The sequence below is a fragment of the Somniosus microcephalus genome, chromosome 5, assembly GCF_052327205.1.
Source record: "Somniosus microcephalus isolate GS21.2 chromosome 5, FLI_Smic_1.0, whole genome shotgun sequence".
NCBI classification, from domain to species: domain Eukaryota; kingdom Metazoa; phylum Chordata; class Chondrichthyes; order Squaliformes; family Somniosidae; genus Somniosus; species Somniosus microcephalus.
In genome coordinates, this window is record NC_140991.1 from 132067229 (window position 1) to 132093841 (window position 26613).

Here is a 26613-nt window from a genome sequence, read left to right on the forward strand (position 1 = left end):
CATTCTACCCTCCCATAGCGGCAATTTGTTACAAAACAGCTTGTGTATTCAGTGTAGACGGCTGGTGAGAACCACTGCAGTACTGATGACAAAAAAAATTACACCAAGCAAGAGATAGGGACAGAAGTTTAAAAAAATAATCTGCACAGATGTACTGACCTTCTGAGAATTAATTCAGTCGTGATGCTCCTGATTGAGTTGGGCGGACGGGCGAAAGGAAGTTTGCAGAACTGAATATCTTCTTAATCAGACTTTTACGTTGCGGTTTCATAGCATCAAAACAGCATTTCAAGTGTAGTTAAACCAAAAACGGTAGCGATTTAGAGGCAATTTCTGACACTTGCAAATGATAATTATCATTATAAATAAGAGGTACTATTAGTGGTATAAATGACAGCTTTAAGTGTGCAGTTTATGTGTCTATTTAACTGTACCCTTGCTAGTAATTGGTTTGGTTTGTGTCTTGATTACGAGTCTGGTATGGGGTTGAGCTGAAACCCAAACTGCATAAACTTCAGCGAGGGCAGTAGGTTTGGAGAGATGAGCAATAAAATACAAGCCATCTAAGTGTCACAGAGCAAACTGATGGGACACTAGTTGGCTTCCACTAAAAATATATCCTGCCAGTATCTTTAAACATTGACAAAGCATGAAATAACAGAAATGTGGAAAGTTACACGTACCTACATACTGAATTTGTAGCACCTTGATAAAGAAAAGCAACATGGTTGTGAAGAGAACGAAATTTTGTACAGGAAACCTTACGTTCCCAGAAAGACGTAGGGAGGGACCTCGATGTGATGTGATCAGCTTCAACGTCGGAAATATTGCTGTATTTTTGTGGTGATGCATAGTTGGAAGTGAACTGTCAGCATGTTATTGAAAGGCAATTCCTGATGCCAATTGCATTCTACATTTCAGTAATTCAAACAGCTGCTGAGTCCACAGGGTAGCCACTTCCAGCAGTCACTGGAGTGCTGCCATTTCAATTTGTACAGAACATGCTGTGCCACAGGCCTCATTCCGTAGAGCCCAGCTCTCTTTTATAAGAAACAACAACAGAAAATGCTGGAAAAACTCAGCAGGTCAGGCAACATCCGTGGAGAGAAATTTGAGTTGATGTTTCGGGTCGAACCCTTCTTCAAAGCTGGAAAGAAAAGAAAATAGATCGAAGGCAGGGCTGCGATCGGACAAAAGAAGCAAAAGAAACAAAAGAAGTAAAAGAGACAATAAAAGGTATTCGAAGCTAGACGAGATGGTAATAGGCTGAGATTAGGTGTGAAGTGTACTGGCAGGGCAAGAGATAGCTGCCAGGTGTGAGAGAGAAACAAAAGGAAAGGCGGGGGGGGGAAAGGAGTGGAAAAATTACAAGTAAAAATGTAATAGGGGCCGAGGTTATGATCTGAAATTGTTAAACTCGATTTTGAGTCCGGAAGGCTGCAGAGTGCTGTTCCTCGAGTTTACGTTGAGCTTCCGTGGAACAATACAAGAGGCCAAGGACGGTGAGGTCCGAGTGGGAATGGAGCGGTGAATTAAAATGACAGGCGACCGGAAGCTCGAGGTCACCCTTACGGACTGAACGGAGGTATTCCGCAAAGCGGTCACCCAATCTGCGTTTGGTCTCCCCAATGTAGAGGAGACCGCATTGTGAGCAGCGAATACAGTATACTAGATTGCGAGAAGTACAAGTAAATCGCTGTTTCACCTGGAAGGGGTGTTTGGGGCCCTGGACAGTGGGAAGGGGGGAGGTATAGGGGCAGGTGTTACATCTCCTCCGCGTGCACGGGAAGGTGCCAGGCGAAGGGGAAGGGCTGTTTGGGGTGATAGAGGAGTGGACTAGGGTGTCTCGGAGGGAGCGGTCCCTACAGAATGCTGAAAGGGGAGGGGAGGGGAAGATACGTTTGGTGGTGGGATCACTTTGGAGGTAGCGGAAATGCCGGAGGATGATCCGTTGAATGTGGAGGCTGGTGGGGTGAAAGGTGAGGACAAGGGGAACCCTATCGTGGTTCCGGGAGGGAGGGGCAGGGGTGAGGGCAGAAGTGCGGGAGATAGAACTGACACGGTCGAGGGCAGTGTCAACCACGGTAGAGGGGAATCCTCGGTTGTGGAAAAAGGAAGACATGTCTGAAGCACTGGTGTGGAAGGTGGCATTGTTGGAGCAGATACGGCGGAGACGGAGAAACTGGGAGAATGGAATAGAGTCCTTACAGGAGGCGGGGTGGGAGGAAGTGTAGTCCAGGTAGCTATGGGAGTCACTGGGCTTGTAGTGAATATTGGTCGATAACCTATCCCCAGAGATGGAGACGGAGAAGTCGAGGAAGGGAAGGGAAGAGTCAGAGATGGACCATGTGAAGGTGAGGGAAGGGTGGAAATTGGAGGCAAAGTGAATGAAATTGTCAAGTTCGGGGCGAGAGCAGGAAACAGCACTGATACAGTCATCAATGTATCGGTAAAAGAGGTGAGGGAGGGGATCCAAGTAGGACTGGAACAAAGATTGTTCCACATAGCCCACGAAAAGGCAGGCATAGCTAGGACCCATGCGGATACCCATGGCAACACCTTTGATTTGGAAGAAATGAGTGGAGTTAAAGGAGAAGTTGTTCAATGTGAGAACAAGTTCAGCCAGGTGGAGGAGGGTGATGGTGGATGGGGACTGGTCGGGCCTCTGTTCAAGGAAGAAGCGGAGCGCCCTCAGGCCATCCTGGTGGGGGATGGAGGTGTAGAGGGATTGTACGTCCATGGTGAAAAGGAAGCGGTTGGGGCCAGGAAACTGGAAACTGTTAAAGTGGCGGAGGGCGTCCGAAGAGTCGCGGATGTAGGTGGGAAGAGACTGGACAAGGGGATAAAAGATAGAGTCAAGATAGGAAGAGGTAAGTTCCGTGGGGCAAGAACAAGCTGAAACGATGGGTCTACCAGGGCAGTCCTGTTTGTGGATCTTGGGAAGGAGGTAGAAGCGGGCTGTGCGGGGTTGGGGAACTATGAGGTTGGTGGTAGCGGGGGGAAGATCTCCAGAGGAGATGAGGTCAGTGACAGTCTTGGAAACAGTGGTTTGATGTTCGGTAGTGGGGTCATGGTCCAGGTGGAGGTAGGAGGAGGTGTCGGAGAGTTGGCGTTCAGCTTCCACTAGGTAGAGGTCAGTACAGTAGCTGCAATAAATCTGCTTTGTCAGATTGGGACCAAAATCCAGTCCAGAAAGCTGATGAGTTCACAATGTTTCAGTAAAAAAAGCTTTACATTTGACATACTCTTAATCACCTCAGTAAATGTATTCATAAAAATGTTTTAGTGGTTGAGCATTTTTTTGTAAATCTCACTGTACCACTACAAACAAGTAACGTCTATGCATTTTTGTACCGTTTGCAAAGTGTGAGGAATGTAATGTGTGTTTTGGGCCTAACTGTACAATGATTGTTTCATTTAAACCTGCAAATCAGTGGTGAACTGCCTTCCACTGACACCTTATTCCTACCAGAGGCCATAACAAAGAAATTTAAAAAATCCATTTTTGAATTTCTGCAAGTTGAGTTCTCCCCTCCTCTCCTGAAGGTGCTGACTTGCTGGGATATGGTTCCCTGGGGCAACAGGCACCATCCAGCATCTCACGCAAGTGGCCATTCTTGTGTAAATCTAGAGAGTAAGGGGGGAATTTTAACTGCAAAGAGCGAGTGGGTTTGGGAGTGGGTGGGTGGTTAAAAGCGCTGAAATTGACAGCGCGCTGGGAAGCCGGCTCCAACCCACCGACATCCGCGTTTAACTGGAGCGCGTTCGATTGTGTGTGAGAAACCCCCTCGGGAGAGGCTGGTTGTCAATTTAAATATGTTAAGAGGTAATTAACGGCTTTTTAAAAGGTGTTTTCAACTTTAACTGTGGGTGCATGGGTTTCCCAAGCTTCCTGGACCTCACCAGTGAAAGCAAGGCGAGAGCACTGCGGCAATTGAGCGGGCTGAACAAATGGCAGGCAAAAAATTCCATGAGTACTGAGACCTCACACCTGCTTCCTTGCCTAAGTGAAACACTTTTGTCACAGCACTTGTTCTGAAAGACTCCGATTTGCATGAATGAAACCCCAGAACCCCATTTCTCACCACATTCCCATCATACAACCCCTGTCTCACGCCATATCACAGCGTCCTCCTGGGCGCAAAGGTGAAATGAGAGAGACCACAAAATATTCCAAACACAATTAATAAATTTATCTACAAACATATCACACATATCACATGAATTCAACTAACTAATGACCCTTGTGCCTGCTATAATTGAATAGCTGTCATTATGTGCAAGGTGTGAGATGTGGGTGTTAGTGTTGCTAGGGAGAGATTGTTGGTGGGTGAGTGCTGGGGATGTGGTGCGAGCCTGACCACCCGTGTGAGGTCATTAAACTTTTTCCTGCACTGGGTGTGGGTCCTGGGGAGCACAGTGCTGCCCGTGATGTGGTGTGCCACCTCCCTCCACATAGTGCGGCAGACTTGTGGTGAGGGCCTCCTGCCAGTTGCCAGGTACAGGACCACCCGCCTTCTCTCCACTGCTAAAACCAATGCCTCCAAAGCTTAATTGGAAAACCTCCGGGCTCTCTCCCTGGGGCGGCGATCTGCCATCAGGATTTGTAATTAAGTGCTACTTCCCCTTGCCCTTCTTCTTTTGGTTGTTGAGGCAGCTGCACACCCAACAATGCTGAGAATGAGGTGCTGCAGCATCAGTGAACCTCCCATTTAAGTCGTGAAAAAAGCCTGTGGCAATCATTACTTGCGTTTAGACTGCCCCCGATATTGGTCCATCTTTTCAGTGTAACGCCAATGAACTTGGGTTTTTAGACAAGAATCATGACTGCAATCATTTTAATGGGGAGTGAGGATGAATTTTGCGTGCAGCCTAGACGATTTTCAGGTGGCGCTACTTAAACATTTTGGGGGAAAAATTCAGTTGGTTTGCGCCTCCTGTTAGCGCCCGGGCGAGGCAATATCTGCACCTCTCGCGGAACTGATCGGACATTTTGCGGCGGCGCTAAACAATACTGCCCAATCTCCTGCGCACGCAGATCTTGACGTCATTCGAGCGTGCAACGCCCTTGTGACGCCCTGGAACGGAAATTGAGTGGCGCCCCCCTCCTTTCCGCCTGGCGCAACCAACGACAGGTAGACTGGAACACTTCCCAGTCACTGTGGGGCTGGGGGGGCGCTATTTAAAGGGGGCCTCTTCCTGGCTTTTTCTGTGGAAGACATTTTTGCACCACTCGTTCTGAGAGAGAGAGAAAGAGAGAGATTTTGAGAGCGAGAAAGAGTGGCTTCTGCATTGAGTCAACGCTGTCTGAAGTAGTTTTGGCTTCTGACCATAACTTTGCAGGTACTTTGGTTTTTGACCTTCATTACTTTGATTGCCAAGATACTATGGGGGCTGCACTGAATGGGGGCGTTGTCCTGTGCCATCAGATTCGGAGGGCACAGAGATGCAGAGAGAGAGTGGCAATCATGGCCAGACGGAGGAGGGCAACAGGCCTCTGTACAGGAGACCTTACCCTCCCAGGGTATTTCGCCAACAATTCTCCTACATTAATATGACTGAGGAGCAGTGTTTGTGAAGGCTGCGCTTCAGCAAGGAGGTGGTCACTGAGCTCTGCCACCTGCTGCAGCCAGATCTGCAGCCTCAACTGAGGAGCAGGACGTCTCTGTCGGTGGCAGTGAAGATAACAGTGGCTCTCAACTTTTATGCCACTGGCTCATTTAAATCAGCGACTGGGGACATCGCCAATATCTCCCAGTTTGCGGTGCATTGCTGCATCCGTCAGGTCACAAATGCCCTCTATAAAAGGAGACGAGAGTACATCTCTTTCCCCATGACCCCGGACAAGCAGCAAGAACGCGCAATGGGCTTCGCTAGGATAGCAGGCTTCCCCATGGTGCAGGGCGCCATTGACTGCACGCATGTGGCTTTGCGTGCTCCGCATAAGAATAACGAGGATTTCCGCAACTGAAAGGGGTTCCATTCCTTAAACGTTCAGTTGGTCTGTGACCACAGAGAGCTGATACTTGCTGTCAATGCCCACTATCCTGGCAGCAGCCACGATGCATTCATCCTGCGCCAGACTACTGTGGCAGAACTTTTCCATGCACCGCATCACCCAGGAGGTTGGCTTCTCGGGGACAAGGGTTAGCCACTGTGCACCTGGCTGATGACACTGCTCCGTACGCCCAACACCCCTGCTGAGCTGTGGTACAATGAGAGCCATCAAGCTACCAGGAACATCGTTGAGCACACAATCGACGTGCTCAAGCAACAGTTCCGCTGTCTGGACCATTCTGGAGGAGCCCTGTAGTACTCGCCTGAGCGAGTCTCCCACTTCGTTGTTGTGTGCTGCATGCTGCATAACCTGGCAATGCTCAGGACCCAGCCAATGCCACCAGGCCTTGGAGCACCACCAGAGGAGGAGGTGGAAGAAGAGGAGGAAGATGAGGAGGATGATCATCAGCAGCACCAAGGCGGGAGGGGAGGCACACAATGTAGAAACTGGAAGGGCTGCCCGTCAACGGCTGATAGCAAGCCGCTTCTAGGCCCCTGCTGAGGAAATGGCTTCTGCCATTGAGAACAACATGAATGAAACCAACCCGCAACCCCTAAGCCGGCCAAGGCAGCAATGATTGCAAAGACCAAACATGTACATTTTGAATACAAAAACGTATTTATTTTACAAACTCTGTGTGTGTCATTTCCGCATGACAAACTAATAGAAAGAAACACAAAAAAACAGTCATTAACATAACTGGTTCTCGCAACCGGGAGATAATGTCCAAAACACTGAACCTCTTTCTGCCTTTAATAAAAAAATGAACAACATTTTGTCACACCTCCTACTTTTTGCCCTTTGAGGGTGATCTTCCCTTGCGCACTTCCCCCCTTCCCACCCTACTGCTCCTCCGTAATGGGATCCCAGTGGCTGCAGCAAGGCTGGGGGAAGGCTGCTGATTGTCACAACCTGAGACTGCAGATGCCCTTGAAGGATGGCCTCGACCAGCTCTGGGCCTGGAGGGCCCGGCTGCAGACTGCACCAACTCTGCATGGGCGGCAGCAGTCTGGGCTACAGGCGGTGGCAAGTGCAGTGGAGAAGTGACAATGGTGGCAGCAGGAATGCTGTCATCTTGAGAGAGGACAGCAACTCCCTGCTCGACCGACACACTGGCACTCCCACGGGGCAGCACTTCAGCATCCGGAGCAATCTGCTGGAGCACAGATTGCTGGCCTGCTGCAGCGCGGTGAGCGCCCCGGGGAAATGTGTCCGAACCAGCGAGGATGGCAGCAGTCAGTGCTCGCGTGGCCTCAATCGGAGTCTGCATGAGAGCAGTCTGAGATGGGGTCATGGCAGCCAGTGACTGAATTGCAGCACTAAGCATTTGCGTGGCATCCGCCTGTGCTACAGCGAAGTGCTCCACACTCCTTGCCAATGATTCAATGGATTTGGGCACCCTTCCCACTGCACCCATGAGCTCATTGTGCATGTCCACTGCCTGGGTGTTCATTTCAGCGATGAGCCTCTCCTCCTCTGCGTCCAGTACAGCAGGACTCGCTGGCATACTCTCCCTCCGGGGAGCAGGCCCCCAAGCTTCCCTACCCCCATCGCATTGCTGCAGCCCGCTGGGTCCTGGAGCTTCACCCTCATCACACCCTTCCACCCTGCTCCCCTCCAGGGAAGGTGTGTTCCCAATGTGGGCATGGGCTTCCTCGGGAGAGGGTGGCGCTGATGCTCCGGCTTCCTCTTCCTCCTCGCCTGCAACTTCACTCCCACTGGCAGCTTGAGGGCCTGTCTCCTCAGCTGGTGAATCACCATCTGAAAGCAGGGAGGTACAAGAGTGGCTTTAGCGTGAGGACAGGGTGGCAGTAAGGGAGGGATGAGTGCAGCGATTTAGTAAGTTGGATTGAAAGTGTCAAAGGCTGATGTTGTGAGGGACAAGTGGAAGGAGAGAGGACAAAAAGGTGATGACCTTACCATTGCTGTCCAGAACGGGGTCGGCGTCTCCAGTGGCGACGGGATCGATCACCCGGCTTGCCACAATCCTGTGGACGCGCACCTCAAGAGCGCTGAGGGGTTACAGCTGAGTCCGCCCTCCACCCGTCTGTTGCTGCTGTCTCCTATTATGAGATAGCTTGGTCTGCAAGAAAAAGGACGGCGTCTGAGTAAATATACAGCCATGGTCTTGCCTGATGTGCCTCCCATAGTTGAATAGCCCTTACTGTATGCAGCCATGGTCTTGCCTGATGTGCCTCCCATAATTGAATAGCCCTTACTGTATGTGGAATGTGCGTGTGTGTTTGATGAAAGGGCCATAGGTGTTGGATGAGTGTTGGGCATTGGGGCTTTTAAGATCCTCTGGCCATAAAGTGAGGTTGAGATGGAGGGATGGAGAGGTTTTGAAAAAAAGCCACTCACCCTGATGACCCGAGTGAGGTCATTGAACTTTTCTCTACATTGGATATGGGTCCTGGGCACCATGCTCCTGGAGGAGATGCTCTGAGCCACCTCCCTCCACACTCTTCTGTACTCGCGTGGCAAAGGCCTCCTGCCACTCTCTGGGTACAGTATAGATCTTCTGCGCTCCACCGCGCCAACCAGAGCCTCCAAGGCCCGCTCGCTGAAGTGCTGTGCTCGCTCCCTGGCCCTCTCCATAGTCCTTGCCTGCAAGATTTAGCCACAGGTCTGTCCAGGCCAAGATTCAAGGCTCCAATGAGCAGGGTGTGGCTGGACAGCAAGATCGACCCTCCCCTTTAAGAACTGACCGGCGCCAGTGTGTCTGTGTTCAATTGCTAACTGACAGCACCTGCGCTGCGCCTGCGCTCTGAGGTAGTGCCTCGCTCCTCGGCCTTTGCGCCTTAAGAGAGGTGTGTAGCACTTGATTTAGCGCTCCAATCACCTCCAGGGGCGATAAAAGCCAAGTTTGCCATCGGAGGCGATAATTCGCGCCAGGCGCTAAATTTTGCGCACGGCCGATAACGGCGCCCCAATCGGGGCGATACTGAATTTTTCCCCGTTTTAGTCTAAACACTGCCCATTTCTTGGCTTTAATGAATTTCTAGCCCTAAGTTTTTTAATATTGTGATTACTATTCTTAAACTACTTAAAATATTGAATGACACAAAACACTGAGGGGGAGAAATTCGGTTGGTTGCGCCACCCATTAGCGCCTTAAGAGGGCGCTAAGTGGGTCGCAAGCCAACTGGCGCCCGGGCGCGGCACTGCCCACGCCTCCCGCTAAATTCCGCGGGACGTTAGTGGTGGCGCTAACCGTTAGCGCTGCGCCGCTGCCGATGACGTCATCGGTGTGCGCATCGCCCCGCTGACGCCCCAGCCGCGATATTCTGCAGCGCCCCCTGATTTACCGCTATGTCCAACAGGTTCAGGGTGGCGTACCTGCGGCCGGGGAGGCGCAAATTAAAGGCGAGGTGCGGGGCGGCCATTTTTCTTGTTGGCCGCCTGCCAGCACCTGCCTGTGCTCCCGTCCCCGGCCTCCTGAAACCCCCCCCCCCCACTCCAGCGGAGTGCCGGCTGCGCTCCAAGAGCCCGGCACTTCTCTTCGGTGCCGGGCTCTTTTGCCTGCACTCCCGATCCTCGGGGGCCCAGCTGGGCCCCAGATCGCGCTGCACAAGGCCCCTCCCCTTTAAGAAGGGGAGGAAGGCCTGCAATACCGCAGCGCAACGTGCCACAGTGTGTGGCGCTGCAACATGTTGTGCCACGATATTCACTCGCAGCGCCCCAAGAGGGATGCGGGGCGCCTCCAGTAGCGCCGCGCTTCCCTTTGGGGCGCAACCACTCAATTTCCGGTGCGGGGGCGCGAATGTTTCCGGGGCGCTACTTTTAGTGCCCTGGCGAGGCTGACGCCCCAAAGGGGGCTATACTCAATTTCTCCCCCTGACTGTTTAAAAAATGGTGGGGCTGAAAATCTGTGGGTTGTAATCCCAGTGGTGATACTGGGATCTTTCCTGCCGATGCAGATTGTATGGGGTCAGCAGGAGGGGACCTTGTTACCATGGGACAGGTGGGTGTGAGGTGGGCACATCTCTAGTGTCCACCTAACCCTTGGTGGAAGTGGTGTTGCGCAGGCCAACCCCCAAATCCGTCCATACTCTCCGTGGCCCAATCTTACAAATATATTTTCAAAAGAAAATGCTTTTCTTCAGGGATTTAGGCCACTTCCCCAATTTTTGCTCTTCTAGAGGCCAGTTCGCTCCACTCACTAGATGTACCTGCCTCCATTGATAATGCAAGGTACCGATTGAGTCAAAGAAGCTGCAATTCTTGACAGTCGGAAGTCCCTGTCCCAGGCTGTGTCTCCTTGATGTCATTTGCCTTGTAAGAGGCGGGCAGAGGTTCAACCCCTTACAAAACAAGTAGGAAATGCCCGGAAGTGACAGAGACCTGAAACAACTGGGTCTCCGCTGTTTTCCGAGGGGTGGAAACTCTCAGCAATTTTGTCCCTGATAAATTTTGGGACTTTAATGTTGGTGTTGTCGGAACGGAGGTTCCTAGCTGAATAAAGTATTCGACTCGATGAATCAAATCAACAGGTTTTAATGAACAACGAAGTTAGCAGGGAAACTACAGGAGAAACGGTATACAGGTCTATACAGCTTGCTGGGCACTCGACGACTACTGGAAGATTCTGGAAGCTGACGTCATGACGTCATCACGTTCTTCACGCCACTGGTGGTCACGTGAGCAGCGTCATGACGTCATCACGTGGAGTGCAGGAAAACACAATACAGTACAGTTAACAGGCAGTTTAAAGGTGCAGTCCGCGGTTGCACTATACTGTAGTTAAAGGGATTATTACCAATTGTTCTGAGACCCTTGGTGGCTCCGCCACAGTGTAATGTTATTTGTGTATGATTATTACCATTTTAGTTGAATTGGACTTTATTCTTCAATAGATGTGCTCTTCAAGCTGTCAGATAGAAGATAGGAGCAGGAGTAGGCCATTCGGCCCCTCGAGCCTGTTCTGCCATTTAATGAGATCATGGCTGATCATCCAAATTCAGTACCCTGTCCCTGCTTTCTCCCCATATCCCTTGATTCCTTTAGCCTCAAGAAATACATCTAACTCCTTCTTGAATATATTTAATGAATTGGCCTCAACTGCCTTCTGTGGTAGAGAATTCCACAGGTTCACCACTCTCTGGGTGAAGAAATTGCTCCTCATCTCAGTCCTAAATGGCTTACCCCTTATCCTTAGACTGTGACCCCTGGTTCTGGACTCCCCCGCCATCGGGAACATTCTTCCTGCATCTAGTCGGTCTAGTCCTGTTAGAATTTTATAAGTTTCAATGAGCTCCCCTCTCATTCTTCTAAACTCTAGCGAATATAAGCCTAATCGACCCAATCTCTCCTCATATGTCATTCCGGCCATGCCAGGTATCAGTCTGGTGAATCTTCGCTGCACTCTCTCCATGGCAAGAACATCCTTCCTCAGATAAGGTGACCAAAACTGCACACAATACTCAAGGTGTGGTCTCACCAAGGCCCTGTACAACTGCAGCAAGACATCCTTGCTCCTGTACTCGAATCCTCTCACTATGAAGGCCAACATACCATTTGCCGCCTTAACCGCCTGCTGCACCTGCATGCTTACCTTCAGCGACTGGTGCACAAGGACACCCGGGTCTCGTTGCACTTCCCCTTTTCCCAATCTATTGCCGTTCAGATAATAATCTGTCTTCCTGTTTTTGCCACCGAAGTGGATAACCTCGTATTTATCCACATTATACTGCATTTGCCATGCATCTGCCCAATCACCCAACCTGTCCAAATCATACTGGAGTTTCTCTGCATCCTCCTCACAGCACACATGCCTACCCAGCTTTGTGTCGTCTGCAAACTTGGAGATATTACATCTAGTTCCCTTTTCTAGATCATTTATATTATATATATATTGTGAATAGCTGGGGTCCAAGGACCGATCCCTACGGTACCCCACTAGTCACTGCCTGCCACTCGGATCAGTATCAATTTTTTGTGATCATACTGAAGTGTCCAAAGGGTCTGAAGGTAAAAGAGTAAGAGAAGTAAACAAAGGGGAGAAGTTTTGTGATCTTTTAGCACAAGCTAATGGTCAGTCTAAGGGCACGAAATTCGGTTACGGCCAGTTTGGGGGCAGTAACCGAGTTAAGGCCGGACATTTAGCGCCCAGCACAGAAGTACCGCCCCGGCCGCTAAATTCAGCTTACTGCCCCGCACAGGAAGTGGAGCGCAATCTCGTGCGCTCCACTTCCTGGTGGGGTGGTAACTGAGGCGATGTCCGGGCGCGATCGGCAGCGCTCGGTGGAGGCTCCGTGAAGCGCTGCCGCATTTCAACGCTCCTCCCCTTCAGTTAAAGGGGAGGGCCACTGCGCACTCTGTAGCGACTCCGATGGCCCCAACTAGGCCACCAGGGCGGCGTGGTGCCGCCGCAATAGCCCGGCAATGAGACGTGGTGCTGGGCAGCGCGATGGCGACCAGGACCACGCCGACCTGGAGGTCGGCCAAAAAAAGAAAAAGGCGGTGCGGATCGCGGCCGCACCTCCACTTTAAATACTGCCCCGCGAGCGGAGGTCGGCCCGGTTCGCGACCCGCGAGGTTGGCGCTGACATCGCCCATGGCAGCCTCGTGAGGCGCAGCTGAATTTCTGCCACGGGGCGGTAAGGAGGCACAGCGGGGTGCTAAGGGGTCGCGGCCCAGGCCGCTACTGGTGGGTGCGCGGCGCTATCAGGTAGCGCCTCCGCAACGCCTTGCCAAATTTCGCGGGAGGTGCTTTTTTCGCTACCTGGGAGTTAAGCCCTTTGCACCCCGTTAGCGCCCAGTTGGTGCAAAGGAGCCGAATTTCTAGCCCTAAGTGTTTTATACTGTAATAGAAAGGCTGTGGAAATATGTATGGATAGAAACTTGTATATGTGTATTTGCAGTGAATACATTTCAACTCTTTATGTGTTTGACTTCCCTTGCAATACTTAGCTGCACCATCTGTGTAGGAACTAAAGAACATCTGTTAGAAATGCATGCTTATTGATGTTAATAAATGAAGCCTGTCTCACCACAACATTGGGCCAATTAATTTCAAGTATTGTTCTATGCGTATGTGTGGGAACCTTAAATCTGTGGAATTATTTTTCACAAAGACAATACAGTATTTCATAATTAGAACTGCTCATCATAGGTCAGCATACAGTCTGTGTAGGCTCTGAGGAACGTGTTATGGAGTTGGATGTAGCCTTAAGTGTAACCTTGTGATTTTCCCCCTCTTTCTTTAGGGAGTGGAATGGCGTTCCGACGAGACGACGAAAAGAAGCTGCTTCAGTAAAGGCAAAACTGAGGTAGGTGGCAATTGTTCTCCAGGGAATAAGGCAGAGTTCTGTACCACGAGGTGAGTGGGAGCTTGGGCTGCTCCCTGACACAGGGTGGCATCTTTCCAGCAGCAACGTTAGCAAATGCTTTAGCACAAAGGCCACAGAATTTCTAATCAGCCCCCAAGGCACATTTAGAAAGAAGCCACATTGTATTTTAATACCATGAATACCAACCATTTGTGCTTCCAACATGTTTGGAATTTCAGCATTAAAAAAATACATCACTGCCTTTTACTGGATAGACATTCTGGCCCCGATTTTTGGCTTGTGTGGGAAATGGTCGAGTTTCCCCGAATGTGGGGTTTCTGACACACATAAAAAAGTGTCAGCCAGCTCCACGCAATTTTCCCTCAAGTGGCCAATTAATTCCCAGCATGTGGGAAGCCTTGCTAATTGTCCAATTCGAGTCAGAAATCCCCACAGTATGATGTCATCATTCGTGGTGCTTTCAAGGTCCATAGCAAGCACTGCATCCTCTGAAGGCTTCCAAATGAACCATACAGGATGGCAGAGGAGCCTGCAGCAGCTGTGGCCAGTGCCAGACCCTGATCTGCCTCCAAATTCGATGAGGCTTCACTGCAGGCATTATTGGATGGGGTTAGGGCCCACAGGGAGGTCCTCTTCCCTAGGTCAGGGAGGAAGAGGCCTCCCACTGAGACCAATGCTGCATGGATGCAGGTGTCAGCAGATGCCAACTCGCTGTGAGTCACCAGAAGAACCTTGGCATTACATCTCTAACTCCTTCCTTTACTCTCCCGCAGTACCATCCAGAGCCCCCGTCCTCACTGTGGAGGAGGAAGAGGCTGTGCAGCTAGACTCCTCAGAGGAAGCTCCAACCTCTGAGGGCGCAGCGTCAGCAGAAGTAAGCGCACCCAGCACCAGCGCAGACACTCACACCTTGGGGGGACCTTCAGGACATAGAGTAGTGTTGTCACCTGGTGTTTCACAGCTCACAAGTGAGCCTCAGCAGATTCTGGAGACAGGGACAGCAGTGGAGAGTCCTCGTCGGAGGGCGCAGGACTCTGCCAGCTCAGCTCAGCTGCGCTGCATGTCGACCCTCTGTCTCTGGGTCCAACCGCAAGAGAAGAGGTGATGGATCTCCATGCACAGATGCAGGAGTCTCTGGCAGGTTTGGTATCCAGGGTCGCTGCGAGTGTGGAGCGAATGGAGGAGTCCATAGCGACCATGAGCAGAGCCTTTGTGGACTCATTGGCGCATGAACGCATCGCCATGGAAAGGTTGGCAACCTCCATGGAGGAGATAACTCGCCAGGGTACGGAAAACATGGTGAGTGCTCATAAGAGAATGACATCTCTTGAGGAGCGTTGGCCATCTGTTGAACAGAGAAACCAGATCTTCATGGAAGTCCTTCTGAGTAGGACTGCCAGTGCAGAAATGGGTCCCCATGGCCCCCTAAAGCGCAGCAAGGTGCTCTCAAGCCACTTCCAAGCGCTGGCCCCTTCTGGCCTGTGCAGCTTCAGGTGAGTGAGCAGCAGCCTGGTGCTCCTGGTGCTCATCCTGCTGTTCCTGGTTCTGCGGCTGCCGCCTCTGCTGCTGGAGATCCTCTAATGGCAAGAAGGGAAGGAAAAAAAGGCGTCCCATGCTTCTCGTAGATGCCTCCGCTGAGGAAGCGCTGAGTGAGGGTGGCGAGAGGGGCTTCCCAGGAGATCGCATTGGAGAAGTGTGTGAGGCTCCAACCTTCCACAGCTGTGCCTAAGCCTTGAAGAAGTAGCCCCAAACCTGCAACAACAAGGTTCTTCAACATACAAGTGCTGTCCCTTTAAATCGCAGCTTCTCCGATTGACCTGCAGCTGACAGCAAGCAAGCCGGCAAGCTTCACGCCAGGTCTCAGCAGCGGGGTTCCCCGCAGGCAGGTTTGATGTGGGGAAAGCCCCAAAGTTGCAACGGCGCCGGAATAACTACCTCAATAAGCTGATAATTGGTAATTAGTGTGCCGACGACCAGTCCCGCCAGCGGCAGCCGGGACTGAAGCGGGTCACGGGGAAACGGCGGCCCGAAAGTCGGACGGGGCGGGGAATCAGGCGGGGGGGGGTCCCGACCCGCTTTTTCACCGATTTTCGGCCCCCGGCCGCATGAAAAGCCGCCCAATGGCGGCCAGAAAACTGACCCCTCTGTGTTGCTTTTTAACATGTTGATGTGGAACTGAGTTAAAATCTGGGCACAGTGGTTTCAGAACTCTGTTGAAATCAATATCACTGTGTAATAATCACTTGTTGGCTAAATAACTCAGCCTTTTTAATTAATTCTAAGTATAAAGTAATAAACAGTGTTATTCATCTTGCCCTCCCCCGATTTTCAATTTCTTTATGATTTTGGATGACAATACTTCACTCATTAAAAAAAATTCTATTTGTAATGGTATGATGGAAGGAGCTGCCTCAGATATAATACATAATAACTGAGGGGCCGGGGCAATCCCAAAGCCTAGGTTTATGATCCTGCGTATATTGAGCTGCAGGTGAAAATATATATAGATATATATATTCTATTCAATGCTGCCGAGATTCAAGTGCTTTAAGACTGGAAAGCATTGGCCCTGTCACTGGTGAAGATGAACTTTTGCCATCTGACCCAGGGCAGAAAGGCTGCCCCTTATTCCAGGAAAAGCACGTGAGTGAAGACTTGACCTGTTGAGTCCTTGATCTACTTTGAGTCAGCCTTATTATTGTACCAAATTACCTGTAGGGAATCAGGAATGAGTGATGATTACTGTCAGTCCACCCCAGTTACAGAAAACACCCACAGAGCATTCAATAGGACCCAATGTGTTCACTGAATGATACCAAAATTGCAGTGAATGTACCACCTACACAAAGATAGGTTGTTAAAGATTCAGTCATGCCAGTAACTGAGACGTGATTCTTTCAGTTGATTAAATTGCATAATAATGATCATTTGTGGATATCTGAACCTGTTATTTTAGAACAATTGAAAGAATTCAATGCAAACTAAAACTTATGTTTTAGAGATTTTTTTTTGCTAAAGCTGCCATGTGTCATTGCAGGAGGAATGTCAGAATTACATCCGGGTCCTACTTGTAAGATGCGCAAAATTAATATTGTACTATAAGGGTCCTTTGGCAGAAGAGGCCTTGATTTTAAAAGACTGTTTTAAAAGAAGCCCGGAAAAAGGGGCATATAAAATGGCCGCCAGACCCTGTGACCGACTTATTGGGACACTTTAACATGGTTCCTGCAGTCCCCAGACAGCCTTTGTGGATTCAACCCACAGTAAGTTCTGGAAGCCGTTTCTGAGAAAACGAAACCAGACATTAACACATACATAAAGATTGGATGCAGATCCAGTCAGATAGGCCTGTAGATAAAGGCCATCTAAATGTTTACCCAGACAAAGGGAAACAGTTTCTTATTCATAAGGGGAGCATCAAAGACCCATTAAAGACATTAAGAAGACATTCAAAACAATGTAGGGTCATTCCAGACCAGAGATGGCCATCACCGGCCATCCCGAAAGCAGTTTAAATATAACTACCCTGCTGTGCAACAAGCCCGCCAAAAGTTAAACAAAGACTAACCTTGATTTGGTGGGATTAAAGGCTTCTCCTGAGAAGCATATTTGGGGAACCCGGGGTAGCCATCAGCAGCGATTAGCCATCAGCAGAGAGATCAGCGATTAACCGTTGAAGAAGACGAAGCAGCCATCAAGAAGGCAATTCGAGCCTGCGTCCCGCCCCGGGGTAACCATTGGGAGATCATCGACCAACCCCGGGCCGTTGACGAGACAAAAGGGCAGCAGCCCTACAGAGGAAACCTATGTGAAAATGGTAACTGGCTAGAAGAGACCTCTTGAAAGGGGTCAAACAGTTGACCGTCCCTCATATCGACATCCAGGCCCGCTGAGATCCAGCCTGTCAGTGACCTTCACCTCGAGGAAGAGAAGGCATGTCGCAGCCCGCAGCGCTGACCATGAGGAGACAGGACGCCTGAAAGGATCAAAACGCAGACCTGTTTCAAAACCTTACAATTCCTAGCTGGATTGGTGAGCATGTTTCTGGCCCTTCATAATCGGATCTAGATAGGTTTAAGGGGGTGGGCATTTTGGGTATAATTAACATGAGTTGTTGTCCCTCGATGTTCCGTGTGTTTCCCCATTTCATGATGACTTTTGTAAAGTATAATATGCCTGTATCTATTTTAGCTAGTACTGTATTGTTATGATTTGTTTTTCCCTCCCATGTACCCTCTCATTTGCTTGCATTTGATTTGTTTTTCCTTATGCAATAAAATTTCATTTCATTTCATTAAACTTGGTCTATAAGAGTATTCTCTGCATTGTAGTTCCTGCACCTAAGTCCAGTGTCTAGAACCTAAGGGGTGAGTGGGTCGAACCACTCAAGGTTTTACTGTGCAAAAGAGAGAGAGACCTCTGGCGAGAGAAACCTCTGCGACCTCGGAGAGAGAAAACCCCTTACAGAAAATGGTGCCCGCGGCAGGACACTGGCAGCAGGATTGCAATGTATTAGACCCAGGTTTGAATGGTCGAAATGCAATGGATGAGAGGATAGCAGATTATGTCTTTGGCAAGGTAAATCTCACTAAGCAGTGGATTTCCAATCTCTTACTGGATGGGCGTCCGGTAGACGTAGCCATCAGGTGGACAGAGAGCAAAGAGCATAAGAAGTCAGTGGAAAAGGCAGTGTGGCTGATGTGCTACAAGAAACAAGTCCAGATTTTGGACAGAGTCGTTGCAGCACAGGCAGCCAAGATCACTGCCCAGGAAGCAGAAATAGAGGAAAAGGCCATGGGTGGGGAAAAACTCATCACAGCGCTTCACGCGCTGAATCTGGAACGCCAAGTTGTAGCCAGTCAACATCAGGCTAGAATAGAGTATCTGGAATGCCAAGTTACTGAGGCAAAGGTCCATGAAGCGAGAATACGGGAGAAAAATGCCCGCCTCGCACAACAGCTAAGAGCGCAGGACGAGAGAGTAGTGGAAGTCAAGGCAGCCTACAAACTGGCCCTTGAGCACAGGTTTGAGAGGGCAGACCATGGCCCCTGCCAAAAGACCATAGAGGACCTGAGAATGGCCCTGGTTAAGGCAAAAGGCATGGTATGCCTCGTAAGCCCAAAAGCAAGTCACATAGACTTTTTGCAGGAATCCAAACATCCGATTCCTTGCGAAGTAGTTGCGGCACCAGCCACTGAACCCTCAGCGCCACCGAGCTATAGTGAGGCTTGGCCCGAAAAGGGGGTGGTGGAAGAAAGGGTAGCCGAGGTGGTACAGGAGGAGGAACAACCCCTGGTAGTGAAGCCGGAGCCGGCACCAATGTGTCCGACTCGGCACCAGAGGTTCGGTCCCAACGCCGACGATGGCACGGACAGACCCCACCTGAACCAGCTCGTGGTGCCCTACGGTGCCCAACAACTAAGATCCATGGTGAGCCACCTCCCAAGACTCACAGTAAAGGGAGATCCCTCAGTTCATTTCAGGGAGATAGAGGAGACAGCCGCCATCAATGATTGCGATGATCTTGAACAGGCGAAGATACTTCTCTTCTCCCTGGATAGCACAATCCTTCAGTGCCTCTCAGACGAGAGTAAGAGGGGACGAAAAGGGTATACGGATCTCAGGGATGAGGTCTTGGAAGTTATGGGAGTAGACGACGGTAATCCGTTCCAACGGGTGGAAGGGACTGTGCAGCTAACTGGAGAACCCCCATGGGTTTTCGCAGAAAGGTTGTGGCCAGTGTATCGACACAGTTGTCCGGGCATGCCTGAACAGGTTGCAATGAGCGCCGAACAGCGGGTTCATTGGCTCCGTTGCGTGGTTGCCAACAGCTTGCCACAGATACAGGCCCTAGCCAAGTCTTGGTTTGACCCCCAAGGTCCCGGTGTCATGGAGGAAACAGTTCTCCGCCAGCTCACCATTGCATACAAGAATTATAGAAGTCAGGAGGTACCTCCCTCTAAGGGAAAGGTGCATGAGGCAAAACCCGCAGCCCCAAGTAAGAAGGAGTGGCATCAGGAGGGGAATCGCCCTGCCCAAGCCAAGCTCAATTGCTACGGGTGTGGGAAGGATGGACATTGGTGCAAGGACTGTAAAGATCCATGGAAGGATAATAAGGGAAAATCTCCCGCAGCCCAAGCCCAAGCCCAGACCACCGCCCCAACACGAGCCCAGGTCCAAACCGCAGCCCCTGCCCCAGAAAGGGGAGCCGGTGCAGCTATGGATCCCGCTGCAATAGAGTCAATTATAGAGACAATGCGGTCTCTTATGATCGCGCAGGGGAAGATAGCCATCACCACTGGTCTTGTCGTTCCCAAAACCCCGACCGCTGTGCCCAAATGACTAGAGCCAGCGCAGCCCGTTTACTTGTGTGTGCTGCGATATGATGTATGGAGGCGACCCCTTGTGGAGATGGAGGTGGAGGAGGTAAAAGGGACCTATTTGTTGGATACGGGGGCATCGTGCACCGTGATCCACGCAGATAACCCCACCGCCTCGCCTCTGTCCACCGGGGTTCCATACCTTCTGTCGGGCTTCACGGGCGAAGAACAGGCTGGCGCACATTCCATTCCCCTCTCCATTCATTTAGGACCACTCCACACCACGTGGAAGTGCACACTAATGAAGTGGGAGGTGGGGGGTGGAACGGGAGTCCTTGGGTCTGATTTCTTGGTAGCACACGGGATCCTCGTGGACCTGAGAAATCACTGTCTCTGGGGAGCGGGTACGGGTGTGAAAGGGATAGAGGATGCCAAGGTCAACCCAACGAAAGCACGGGTCAGCCGGCGGGAATTAAAATTCTTGGGTCTGACCCTCCGCGCTGGCGAGAGAGACACAGACCAGGATAGACAGGAATCAGTGCAAGATCCATCGGTCCCTGCCAGTCGCGCAATGAAGGTACCCCAACGCAATAAATGGTTTCACATAAAGTGGTGCAAACTGTTTAAGCCGGGTGCAAAAGAACCAACAACTGAGGCCAGGTCTGAGGGCAAAAATCCTCAGCCTGAGGCGTGCAACAAGTCACAGACTACACAGGCTGGAACCGCAGCCTGCTTGGAGGGAGAAGCTGTCCCACCCACCTGGGAGGCTTCCCCAATGGCCTGGGACTCGGACGAGGAGGAGCCCGAAGACCAAGGCCCTCCTCCTGATCCGAACGCCATCAGGGGGGAGCCCGAACAGCTAGGCCCCGCCCTTGACACGATTCTGGAGGAGGTGGAGTCAGAGGACGGAGATCCCGCCCTCGACTCAAGCTTAGGGGAGGTAGAAATTGGGGGCGGAGATCCTCCACCTGTAGGGACAGGTGAGGAGGAGTCGTCTGCCACAGACCCAAATCCCAAAGGGGCGGAGCCTGAGGGAAGGGAGCCGAAGCCGGCAGCCGTGGAGCTGCCACGGGCTGTGAGGGCTAAAGTCCCAACCGAAGGTCCACTCGCTAAGGGAGCCACGCCCAAAGTACTTCTTCGCAGGTCGGCTCGAACGCCTCAGCCGGTAAAACCTTGGCCCGATTCCCCCGATATCAGTAAACGCCGAATTGGGAAATTCCTGGCAAAACGCAGTCCCCAATTGACAGCAAAAGGCTGCGGGGGACCCAAGCCACAGGTCAGTGCAGCCCTGCCACAAGGAGCGGCGAGCTGCAGTCCAATCAGGGATTAGGTAAGCTGCCCGGGGACGGGCGGCACTGTACATATGTTAAGTTTAAGTTTAATTAAGTTTAAGGTGTGTATATATTAAAGTGATTAGTGTTATAAGTAATTTTGGAATCTGCCCAGCATGTCTGTTGTTTGGGATTGAGGTCGAAAGACCCGATCGTGCCTTCACCTAGGCCAGAATCTCTTGGGAGTCTGGCTGTATCATTTAATTTGTTACAGGAACCAAAGAGATAATGAGAGGAATTCTCATCGCATTCGCCGTGATCGGGTGTAGTGGGGCCTATCGGGGCCGCACCAAAGACTCCACGATTTACGGGTGCTCTGGAGACACAGCCCCCATCGCGACGGATGGGTCGGGCGCGCGTGACGTTGAGGAGACAGCCACCTATTTCCACGAAGGGAGGTGGCCAGGATGGCTGGGGTCGAACTCTACGGAATACTCCAGCCAGTCCGGGTTTGCGTACCGAGAGACTTCCCTAATGTGTCCCCGAGTGAGGGTCATCGCACCCAGAGTCAGCGTCACCATCGGGAAAAGGATTTGCTTGCAATGCACAGAACATGTTCCTTTGGACCGATGGTGGTGGCTGCGCAAGTTGAGCAAAACCATGAAGAACTCCACGGTCGAGTGGGAGAGACTGGGTAACAATACCCATCGGACTATTACGGGGACTCATGGGGGATTGAGTGTCTGTTGGGACAAATGGTGGGAACCAGATGAGGGGATTTACATCTGTATGTGGGGTTCAGAACGCGCCTGCCCCACAGGCATCTCCATCTTTTTCCAAAGGCAGTGGCAGGATGCTGGGAAAGGAATGAGGTGGGACGTCAGTACATGGGCGTGCGGAGTCCCATACTCTCAGATCCCAGTAAACGCCACTGAGCTCATCACCCGCCCCCGCAAGCCCCTGCCCATGATTCCGGTAGCCAAAGCCCGCAAGGAAGGGTGCCCCACCACTACCAAAGGACCCGGGAACGGATTAGTATTAGTGCCCACAGGTCAGGTGCTGTACCAAGGGGTGCACTACGCGGTGGCTTCGGTGATTTTAAACCTCACCGAGGTGCGATTGCCAGACTGGTGCCCCAAGGAAACGTAGCAATTGTACCAGGTCCTGTTAACAAACATGTTCAGACAGTTTTATGAATTCAACTTTGCTGATGTTGACAGAGCCGGATTGTACACCACACCACATGAGGTTTTGGACAGGGTAGGGAGACAAAGAAGGGGTACGGTAAATGATATTTTTACAGCTTTTAACACAGGGACTTCCGTCATCAACACTTTGGATGACGTGGAGCTGCAGACCCAGATTAATGGTTTAAAAACACAGTTACGAAAGATACTGACGGATGAGAATAAGGTAGTGGGTTCTGAGTTACATGAGGACCAGGCCATGACACTACGCTTAAAAGAAATTATTGCTGAGCTGGAGAAACACGCGAAAACGGTAAATGCTCTCATCAGGGAGGATCAGAATGCATCAGATCAGGCTGCGCAAAATGAGGCGTGCGTGCTGTATGGGGTGTGGTTACTGGGCGAGGGCCGCAGTAATCTGGAGGATTTAAAACAAGGTTTAGTCCCCTCCTGGATCAGCAACAAGCACCTCGCAGCCCTCCACCCTTTTGAGAACGCATTGAGTCCGTGCCAGCTCAGACTAGCTTCAGAGGCCTACCCAGTCCTAGTGGACTGTGGACGGTCTAATCACACCATTATGGGTATAGTGGTAAGAATGCCGGTGATGGGAAAGACAGCTAGACCCACCCCGGTATACAGGGTGGAGAACATTGGAGTCATTCAGGGGGGTGCACACATTCGCTACACAGCGGTCCCACCTTACGTCATTCGATGGGAGCATGCAATGATGGGTACCGACCTCTCGGGGTGCCGGAGCCGGGGAGCACACATCATCCTGTGTCCCCAGCACTTGAATGCCTATTTGAAACCACAGTGCGGGTTCAGAACTGCTGGCGCAAAGCCTATAAATTGCACCATGGAGGCAATGGCACAAGGCCATGTGCTCCCGCAGGTGGCATATATAGGAGGCGGGACATACTGTGTCACCACTGCAGCGCCCCACTACCAACATGGACAGCACGGCTGGTGTCCGGTGAGTGACAACAGTTTCTGCTTCAACCCCAAGGCAGAAGTTCAAGTGGCCCAAGAGCGAATTGTCCCCATTCCTGAACCTTCCACTGTTCACATCACTGTTAAAGAGAATTTCACCGATCTGGAACGATTCGTTGCACATTTTGGATATATCATTCCTCCTCTCCCTGAACACCTCACCAAGATATTAAAAGCCGTTGTCGTTTCACAGAAACATTTTTACACACTGGAGCAGAAGACGTTAGAAATAGGGGCAAACATATTAGATATAGTAACCCCACCGTGGTGGGATCTGTTCACTAATATAGAAGTCCCTTCTTGGATTAGGATAGCCTCTCACATCGTTGCAGTGTGTCAGGTTTTTATTGTGATTTATTTACTGTTTGTACACTGTAAAAAGGTCAGACATTTGCAGAAGTATGAGAACAGAGGAGAATGGAGAGAGCATTATGTGCGGGTAGAAGAAGAGACACCCGTTTAGATTTTTGCTGCTGTGTATAAAGTTAAAGTTTCCCTCTCTCTATGTTTGATGTATGTTCATGTGTAATTTTCTGTGTGTACTTTATTTTTATTATTGAAGTTTTATTAAGTAAGTTAATAAACGATAATGGGTATGAGCCAGGTAGTGTAGGGGTATTAGGCCCCCCTCCACGCCTGGAAATGAGTGTGTCAGATTTTAAATCCAATGTATTGCCATCTATAGATGCTTATTGTACACTGTAGGTCTTCTGAAACGGGAAATGCATGTGTCGTGGGGTCATAGATAGGTAAATACAGGGGATGGTTTAATTATGGAGAGTCAGAAAATTTTGCTCACCCAGAATTATGATACTTCAGGCAAGTTATAGTATCATCAGGGGGGGACTGTAAGATCTGCAAAATTAATATTGTACTATAAGGGTCCTTTGGCAGAAGAGGCCTTGATTTTAAAAGACTGTTTTAAAAGAAGCCCGGAAAAAGGGGCATATAAAATGGCCGCCAGACCCCGTGACCGACTTATTGGGACACTTTAACATGGTTCCTGCAGTCCCCAGACAGCCTTTGTGGATTCAACCCACAGTAAGGTCTGGAAGCCGTTTCTGAGAAAACGAAACCAGACATTAACACATACATAAAGATTGGATGCAGATCCAGTCAGATCGGCCTGTAGATAAAGGCCATCTAAATGTTTACCCAGACAAAGGGAAACAGTTTCTTATTCATAAGGGGGGCATCAAAGACCTAGTAAAGACATTAAGAAGACATTCAAAACAATGTAGGGTCATTCCAGACCAGAGATGGTCATCACCGGCCATCCCGAAAGCAGTTTAAATATAATAACTACCCTGCTGTGCAACAAGCCCGCCAAAAGTTAAACAAAGACTAACCTTGATTTGGCGGGAGATAAAGGCTTCTCCTGAGAAGTATATTTGGGGAACCCGGGGAGCCATCAGCAGCGATTAGCCATCAGCAGAGAGATCAGCGATTAACCATTGAAGAAGATGAAGCAGCCATCAAGAAGGCAATTCGAGCCTGCGTCCCGCCCCGGGGTAACCATCGGGAGATCATCGACCATTGACGAGACAAGAGGGCAACAGCCCTACAGAGGAAACCTATGTGAAAATGGTAACTGGCTAGAAGAGACCTCTTGAAAGGGGTCAAACAGTTGACCTTCCCTCATATCGACGTCCAGGCCCGCTGAGATCCAGCCTGTCCGTGACCTTCAACTCGAGGAAGAGAAGGCGTGTCGCAGCCCGCAGCGCTGACCACGAGGAGACAGGACGCCTGAAAGGATCAAAACGCAGACCTGTTTCAAAACCTTACAATTCCTAGCTGGATTGGTGAGCATGTTTCTGGCCCTTCATAATCGGATCTGGATAGGTTTAAGGGGGTGGGCATTTTGGGTATAATTAACATGAGTTGTTGTCCCTCGATGTTCCGTGTGTTCCCCCATTTCATGATGACTTTTGTAAAGTATAATGTGCCTGTATCTATTTTAGCTAGTACTGTATTGTTATGATTTGTTTTTCCCTCCCATGTACCCTCTCATTTGCTTGCATTTGATTTGTTTTTCCTTATGCAATAAAATTTCATTTTGTTTCATTAAACTTGGTCTATAAGAGTATTCTCTGCATTGTAGTTCCTGCACCTAAGTCCAGTGTCTAGAACCTAAGGGGTGAGTGGGTCGAACCACTCAAGGTTTTACTGTGCAAAAGAGAGAGAGGCCTCTGGCGAGAGAAACCTCTGCGACCTTGTAGAGAGAAAACCCCTTACATACTTATCAACAGAAACAGGATCTTCACCTGTGGAACAAATGCATTTACTCCTACATGCACCAATCGGATGGTAATTGCAATCAATTCATTCTCTGCATGTTTAATTACAACATAATTACAATTAAACCAGAACATGATTGATTAAGTTCAAAGATACAGCATCATTTGATTTCCAGTTTATCTTGGTTCAGTGCAATACATCTTAAATCTACACAGGATGTGACTTCCGTTGCAACCTTCATGTGATTTCTTTAAAATTTAGTTAATTTAAAAAGGCTTTGACTCCATTTCAATTCTATATCAATTTTTAACAGGTTGAAAAGATACGTGTAGAAAAACAGATGGCAGTAATTTAGTCGACAGCATCTGACAATGTCGTAATCCACGAGAGAGAAGCTGAAGTGATTTATGGGGAGACATAGAACTCCTGAGATTCAGTTATTATAAAATATAAAAAATGTAAGGTAAAAAAGTGAAAACAGAATAGTCCCAAAGTTCTTGGGGTTGAAATGGGTGGAATGCAAGATCTCCACTGAGAGGGACCAGGAATTTGAGGCAGAAGCCGGGAATCCACCCCATTCACAGTCTCCTTTTAAATTCCATTGGTGGGATCCATTGGCGGATCTTCTTCCACTGCCCCTATGTCAAGAGGGTGTGTTCCCAACTTCTCTCGCAGAATATGCACAGGTTATGTTATATAATATGGGTATCGCCTTGTGAAACCAGAGGGGATAGCAATGGATTTGCTACACAAAGTCAGATGATGTAATACAATATACAGTGATGAAGCCTATAGGGTGCTTGATGAAATTGATGCTGCCCTGGGATTGTGTTTGCTTTAAACAGTAAATGAATAGGCATTGCTTCTTTCATCGACGTCCAGGGTAGTTTTTCATTTAGAAATCTAACCACTCCATTAGTAAGGTATAAGAATTTTATTTCATTCAAGTTGGCTAGTAATCAGCCCTGCAATGTAGCTTCCAAGGATTCTTAATTTAAAGGCAGATGTTTAATTTTTGGCGAGTAGTTTTGCCATCTTCTTCCCAAAGTTTGCTGTGTCAAACTGAGACCAAGGAACTGGTTAAAACACTTCACTTCTGGAACTTGGGTTCATATTCAGCTGGAAAGCAGTGAAGATCTGCTCTCCCTACCAGGTATAAAGACTGACATGAAATTAGTTTTTATAGTTTCATGACACAAAGTTGTTTTGAATTATCATTAAATTGGTTGGTTTGGAAATTGAGGGTGCAACACTGGT

General features: G+C 49.8%; 1 protein-coding gene across 2 annotated transcripts in view; it reads left to right on the forward strand.

The window, feature by feature from the left end:
* LOC147117339 (uncharacterized) overlaps positions 1–25187 on the forward strand; it is a 192731-nt gene extending 167544 nt beyond the window's left edge. For both annotated transcript variants that reach the window (XM_085988259.1, XM_085988260.1), the window contains 2 exons: positions 13267–13329; positions 16388–25187. In XM_085988259.1, coding sequence (XP_085844385.1) covers positions 17821–19692 — 1872 coding nt within the window. In that variant the 5' untranslated portion in view covers positions 13267–13329; positions 16388–17820 and the 3' untranslated portion in view covers positions 19693–25187. The remainder of the gene's footprint in view (positions 1–13266; positions 13330–16387) is intronic.
* Positions 25188–26613: the final 1426 nt, after the last annotated feature.